This window comes from Littorina saxatilis, linkage group LG9 (genome assembly GCF_037325665.1).
Source record: "Littorina saxatilis isolate snail1 linkage group LG9, US_GU_Lsax_2.0, whole genome shotgun sequence".
Classification (NCBI taxonomy): Eukaryota; Metazoa; Mollusca; class Gastropoda; order Littorinimorpha; family Littorinidae; genus Littorina; species Littorina saxatilis.
The window spans coordinates 55,367,607-55,375,542 of record NC_090253.1 but is presented as its reverse complement, the minus strand read 5'-3'; the positions used below and the strand labels follow the sequence as shown (position 1 = coordinate 55,375,542).

The 7,936-nt window shown below is 39.5% G+C and overlaps 1 protein-coding gene across 1 annotated transcript; it reads right to left on the bottom strand.

Annotated features, from left to right (window-relative positions):
• Positions 1-1,212: 1,212 nt before the first annotated feature.
• Positions 1,213-7,517, bottom strand: LOC138977276 (sodium-dependent noradrenaline transporter-like). Its single transcript, XM_070350179.1, has 5 exons — positions 7,404-7,517; positions 4,497-4,625; positions 3,814-3,913; positions 2,797-2,865; positions 1,213-1,229 (listed from the first exon to the last, which is right to left on the bottom strand). The coding sequence occupies exons 1-5, from the start codon at positions 7,431-7,433 to the stop codon at positions 1,213-1,215; spliced, it is 345 nt and encodes a 114-aa protein (XP_070206280.1). The 5' UTR covers positions 7,434-7,517.
• Between the last annotated feature and the right edge of the window lie 419 nt (positions 7,518-7,936).

Genomic DNA, 7,936 nt, shown 5'->3' with positions numbered 1-7,936 from the left:
TTGGTTAAGTGAATTGCAGATAAGGTTTTTTGAAAATGACAGCTATACATATATTTTATTAAAACTGAAACTGGTGGAGTGAAAAACAGACCTGTTTTGAAGAAGTCGTACTAAAAATCATTTATGGCCTTGCACTTCACAGTTTGCGTGTTATCTTTTAAAGAAAACCCGTTTTCATCACTAACAATGACCTAATTTACACATACATATCGGTCGGTCATAGTCGCGTTTTTATTAGAGAGGTAGTGTACAAAATGTCGTTTTGTACGTTTAAATTACATGTCCATTATTTTAGTCATATATCAATCAATAAGTAAATGCGCATACTTTTATTAAACGTTACTTTCACTTTAAGATCGCTTCTAACATTTAGTATAATTTCTGACAAATGCACGCTATGTAATAAATTGATAATATTATGGACGCCATGTGGTAAAACCGGAAGTTGAATTATTTTGCGATAGCAAAATCCTTTTACAATGATCACTTTCCTTTTATATTGAGCTGATCTTTAACGTTATGGGTAAAAATCTAACATATTGAACCAAATTATCCTTTTTCAAGCCTGTGTATGTGTAAACTCTTTTTTGCTTCGACCCGGTTCGGTTTTCGGAGTTGATTCAGAATCATCCATTATTTATCTTATATGACTGTTGTTTTCCTCGGTAAATTAACAATTGTTGATGTAAAATAATTCTAGCTGTGAGAATAAACAATTTTCAAGATGTTTTTGATTGCGGTTTCAACCAGGCGTTCAGTTAGCTATACATATCGATTGAGAAAATGGCATTTCCTGTTTTGTCGTCCGCATGTTATACAGATGTTGTTAAAAATAAAACTGTGTATACGAATTAGGCATTTTACTTGCTGTCTGATGGCAACAATCTTTAGCTTTCGTTTAAGGTATAATTTGCTTATATCCGTATGCAGTCAAGCGGTACATGACGTTTTTTTGTAACCTACCCCCTGCGTCATGGCTGCATTTTTGCAGAATATGGGTCATGTTACAAAAACGCTTCTCATTCTTAGGTGGTTGGGTTTAGCCATTTGTCGTTTACCGAACTGTGGCTGCAAATAAAACGAACTTTCCAAAAAACATAATATCTAATGTGACCACCAAAAGTAACCCTCCCACTATAGCCAGCCAGGTGACTAATAGCTGCAAAAAAGCAAAACAATAATCAGCTGCGAGAGTTAAGGTAATTAAGGAGACTACAACTCCACAGAAACTAGGTAAGTGACAAGTCATTTCTAAATCGTAATTGACAAGCAGAATAAATGTATCGACAAAAATGTTCCATTTTTATATTTAGTCAAGTTTTGACTAAATATTTTAACATCGAGGGGGAATCGAAACGAGGGTCGTGGTGTATGTGCGTGTGTCTGTGTGTCTGTGTGTGTGTGTGTGTGTGTGTGTAGAGCGATTCAGACTAAACTACTGGACCGATCTTTATGAAATTTGACATGAGAGTTCCTGGGTATGAAATCCCCGAACGTTTTTTTCCTTTTTTTGATAAATGTCTTTGATGACGTCATATCCGGCTTTTCGTGAAAGTTGAGGCGGCACTGTCACGCCCTCATTTTTCAACCAAATTGGTTCAAATTTTGGTCAAGTAATGTTCGACGAAGCCCGGACTTCGGTATTGCATTTCAGCTTGGTGGCTTAAAAATTAATTAATGACTTTGGTCATTAAAAATCTGAAAATTGTAAAAAAAAATAAAAATGTATAAAACGATCCAAATTTACGTTTATCTTATTCTCCATTATTTGCTGATTCCAAAAACATATAAATATGTTATATTTGGATTAAAAACAAGCTCTAAAAATTAAATATATAAAAATTATTATCAAAATTAAATTGTCCAAATCAATTTAAAAACACTTTCATCTTATTCCTTGTCGGTTCCTGATTCCAAAAACATATAGATATGATATGTTTGGATTAAAAACACGCTCAGAAAGTTAAAACAAAGAGAGGTACAGAAAAGCGTGCTATCCTTCTTTGCGCAACTACTACCCCGCTCTTCTTGTCAATTTCACTGCCTTTGCCATGAGCGGTGGACTGACGATGCTACGAGTATACGGTCTTGCTGAAAAATGGCATTGCGTTCAGTTTCATTCTGTGAGTTCGACAGCTACTTGACTAAATATTGTATTTTCGCCTTACGCGACTTGTAATGTATTCATTTTAGTGGACAATAAAGTCGTGTTTTTTTTATTATTGTTTTTTATTGTCATTGTTATTTAAATGTTCCATTCTAATGTCTTCATTTTAATGGACAATAAAGTCGTTGTTTTTGTATTTTTTAATTGTTATTCAAATGTTCCATTTTGATGTATGGACCGGCACGGTTGGCCTAGTGGGAAGGCGTCCGCCTCGTGATCGGGAGGTCGTGGGTTCGAACCCCGGTCGGGTCATACCTAAGACTTTAAAATTGGCAATCTAGTGGCTGCTCCGCCTGGCGTCTGGCATTATGGGGTTAGTGCTAGGACTGGTTGGTCCGGTGTCAGAATAATGTGACTGGGTGAGACATGAAGCCTGTGCTGCGACTTCTGTCTTGTGTGTGGCGCACGTTATATGTCAAATCAGCACCGCCCTGATATGGCCCTTAGTGGTCGGCTGGTCGTTAAGCAAACAAACAAACAAACACACAAAAATTCTGATGCATTGATTTTAAAGGACAACAAAGAAGTTGTTTGTTATTGGTTTTGGTAGCTATTAAGAGCATCAAACAAAGTAATCCTCAAGCACCACACACTCACGAAGAGACCGACAGGACAGATGACGGACCAACATATCCGCCAGAAAATGTTGGGACGAAAACCCAGCATACTCTCGATGTCGTCAGCAAACCTTCCCACCCCTGTAACAAAAAGTACAATTTTCTGCATATTTTTTTGTTCTTCGAATAGATTTTCAGAAGCTGTTCAAACAAAAACAACTCAACTCCACAAATACCAACGAGGATAAAAACACATTGTGACGATGATGCTAATAACGTAAAAGAAAGAAATAATGATGCGTCCAGTAAGGATTTTAACAATGGTACTGACGATAACTAAAATAAACAAGAGGCGAAGCCTTCAAGGCTCACGTAAGAAATCGACAAACAGTAACACAAACTCAATCACTCCGTCACACATAGGTGACACTGTGCAAGAAAGCGAGACACTAGATCTAGATCTGTCTGTCTGCATGTAGCCTATTTACAGGGACACGACTGCCAACTAGTCTCGGCCCGCTCAAAATAACAATGACCGAGACTTTCAGTAATTCCTTCGCGTGACGTCTAACCCTCTTACGTCATAATGTGACGTCTTCAAATGACGAAATGTTAAAGTTTCTACCACAGACATACACACGCACGCACACACGCACACACACACACACGCACGCACAGACAGACAAAGTTACGATCGCATAGGCTACACTTACGTGAGCCAAAAATAGCTTGCGGGCGACACTTGTGACGAATAAGAACTATCAATGATGACGACGATGATAATGATGGTGATAACGACGACGACGACGACGAGACGACGATGACGATGACCACGATTATGAAGATGATGAAGATCAAGATGAAGGTGATGATGATGATGATGATGATGATGATGATGATGATGATGATGATGATGATGATGATGATGATGATGATGATGATGACGATGATGGTGGTGATGATGGTGATGATGATGATGATGATGATGATGATGATGATGATGATGATGATGATGATGATGATGACTCAGTGTACATCGCACGTATACATATATTTAATGTTTAAAGGATAGAGGACAATAATACAAACCATAGATCCAGTTGACGGCTACGACCTCCATCAGACAGATGAAGATAAGGGAGATGGGGGCAGCGTGGGTGTCCATCAGGTAAATGAAATATGTCCCACCCTGTCAGACATAAAAACAGATTCAAAACATCAACAACAACAACAACAGCAACAAATCAACACCAACAACAACAACAATAGTAACAACAGCAGCAGCAGCAACAACCACAACAACAACATCAGCAGCTTAAATGAAATATGTACCACCCTGTCAGACATACACATTGATGAACAGCAACAACAACAACAAATAACAACAACAACTACTACTACTACTACTACTACTACTACTACTACTACTACTACTACTACTACTACTACTATTTCAAAACCACTAACAACAACACCAACACCAATTACTACTGCTACTACTACTTCAAAACCAACAAACTACTAAACTACTACTACTACTACCACTGCTACTACTTCAACAACAACAACAACAACTACAACAACAACTACAACTACAACAACAACAACAACAACAACAACAACAACAACAACAACAACTACAACTACAACTACAACTACAACTACAACAACAACATACGAACATTGTCTATTGAATACGTTTACACTAAACTTGAATCACACGGAACATTCGCACCTAGTATGCAATAGTATACAAAAGTAGTTTTACTCACGTATGTGACGGCGGGTAGACCAATCAAGAAGCAGTACATACACACGGTGAAGGTCACGAGTGTTCGACGTTTCTGGAAAAATTTAAACTCGTCTGCTAATGCCGTCATCACTGCTTCCAAGCCGCCGAACTGAAAACGTGATCAAAATGTATCATAATGTGATTTAAAAACGAAACAAACAAGAGGCGAAGCCTTCAAGGCTCCCGTAAGAAATCAACAAACAGTAACATAACACAAACTCACTCACTCCGTAACACACACACACACAAACACACACACACACACACACACACACACACACACACACACACACACACACACACACAGTTAAAACTAACGCATCATATCAACTCCATGTATAATTTTCAAAAGAAGGCAAACAGATAAAATGACTAGGGTAATAGGTTAGGTACCTGCCATGTGGGCACTTTTTCCACTGCTGTCCTCAGTCCTATACTTTTCATCAAGACTTGTCACCATGCCGAGTAGATCTAAATTCGGAAGTCTTCATGTGGCTGAGGCATATATCTGACATAGCGTCGATCTTGTTGTAGGTTAACCTCCTTTCTGAAACAAATGGCAAAATGCGATTAGTTATGATGACTACAACCTACACAAATATAAACAGTGTTTTGAAACAGAATAGTCAGGTTATACAAGCCACTTTACCTATGCAGCATGGTAACCCTACAATATGCGAAACATGTCGACTGCAGCAGCCTGGTTCTTAAAATAATTCTGACGGTCAACACAGCCAGAAATGCCAACAAAGACAAGAAAGCTGTTGCAAGGTAAGCTTACCAAACGTTACATAGCGAATCATATGATAGTGCGTAAACAGCAAACAGTAGATCTACAATCAAAGAGAGGATCGAGTCTGGAATGAAACGCGATACAGATCTAGCATTCAAAAACTGTCTTTCACGTTCAAGGAAGTTGTTGCAAAGTACTTAAGACTTACTAAATTGTACAGACAAAACCATGACAGTGCATGTTTTGAATCTGAGGAAAAAATCGTGATCATTTTGACTTTGAGAACAGATTCATTCCGTTTCCTTATATCTGCATGTTCAAGTAAATGGTGGACAGTTTTTTTCGGGCAGAGTAAACTTAACTTGAGACTCTACTGCAAGTCTTGAAATTCACATAAATCGAACCACGAGCAAAGACATCCAAACATTACAGGCACTTTAGATCAACTCATTTCACTAGAGGTGACTGCCTAGCACTTTGTTTGACATCCGTGTCTGCTGAAATAAAAAGAAATTAAAACAAAACGGATTAACAGTAGGTGACACGTTATCAGAGTGGGAGACACTAGATCTGTCTCTGAACTTACCGGGATACGGCTGCAAGATCGACACTGACTGCCGCGCTTTCGACAGCTCTTCCTCGCGTGGACATTGGAAACACGCTGTGCAGATCAAATTGTAGGAAATCTCCCTTTGGTATCTTCTTTATTTACTTTTCTGGAGCTTAGAAACCGAACAACATGAAATCGTCTTCCCCGGCGAATCGGCGAGGTGAGAACTGGACCACAATCCTTCGCGCGACCCCTGACCTGATCTTGACACCTGACCTGCCGTCTACATGCCAAACACGACACAAACCAGTCAACTGCTTGTACCCCTTCAAAAAACCCCACCACCCGTTTTCTTTGGATACACGCTTTAACTACACACATGCCGACACAATGTTGATCATTGCTTCAATAATTTGAAGATGGTGCTTGAAAATTAACCACGTGAAATGAGTATTTCGGTGTTTAGCCAAAAATGTTAAAGTTTCTACCACAGACATACACACATACGCACGCACGCACGCACAGACAGACAAAGTTTACCATCGCATAGGCTACACTTACGTGAGCCAAAAATATGCTAATTTGATACGAATGTATCACATGGCAGTGCGTATTTTGGCTATAGAAGAATTTCGGATCTAACTCAGTAGCGGATAACATTTAGGCCAAACAAAAATAACGTGTAACGGATAACGTGACCAAAAAAGATTTGGTCGGTAGGTCGGCTTGGTTTTTTTTTTTTTTTTTTTTCTTGATTTTAAATGAGGTTACTTCCCTTAGTCTCGGTAAAGTTCGCAAAATGTGCCAACGTTTTGAGGTGTTTAGAATAATGAAAAAATCGTTGTTGATGTCGGCGGGAAACGGTCGGGTTACCCTAAACCAACATATATTTTTGTTTGGCCTCAGCTATGGAAGATTTGTGGCCCATTTCAAACAGTGCTGCAATTAATCAGTGGGCGAAAGCGATCATGGCTGCAGCGAATAGAGCGCTTCGATGAGGATATTTTCGAAAGAAAAAGTAATCATATCGAACATTGAATATCATGGAAACCGAACCTCATTAATCGATGTGATGCCATAATTGTTTGACTCCACTGATCAGCGGGATGTGCTTGCTTCACACTTTCGAATGGGGAGCAACTCTTCCGGCACAGCCCATAAAATAACCGACAGAGTTACTTTCGAACATCCTTACTTGGTGTCATCGCAGAACAACTTTAATATAGAGGGAAGTAATCACATTTCCATTGTACACATAAATATCAAGTTGCGATGACCTCCCTTACATTGCCAATGGACACTACGTGCTTTTCGAGACATCTGCCCCTTTTTGCCTTATTCATAATTGGGCGCAGTCCACTTTACGAAGCCCGCTGCAAGAAAATTGGGCACTGAATTTTCGGTAAAAAGATTTAGCGAAGAATTCGTGAAGTCAACTTCGAGCTCATTAACTGAGGAAGCCCTTTAACTGCCTGATATTTGCACAAAAGCAACATTTTCTGCGTATTGCACTGACCGTACTATCCAGCCCAAGGGCGATAACATCTCCTTTTATCTGCTCTATAATATACACAAAAGCAACATTTCCTGCTTGTTGCACTGACCGTACTGTCCAGCCCAAGGGCGATAAGCATGAGGAAGAAGAGGACCGCCTAGAACGCGGACCCCGACAGAGTGGCGATGGCCTCTGCGTACACCACAAACACCAGCCCTGGACCTGATTAAAACATAAGTTAATTAATTAATTATTGTATTAATTAAATAATGAATAAAAAGATTAAAAAATACACACACACACACTTACACACACACACACACACACATACACGCACAGACACACTCACACTCACACACACACGCACACGCACACACACGCACAAATACACGCACACTCACACACACACTCACACACACACTCACACACACACACACACACACACACACACACACACACACACACACACACACATACACGCACAGACACACACATACACGCATACACACGCACACACACACATACAAACAAACGAACGAACAAGAAGAACAAGATCAAGATCTAGAAGATCACCAACAAGAACAAGAAGGACAAGAACAAGAACAATATTAAGAACAAGGGAGTGGGGGGGGGGGAAGCAAT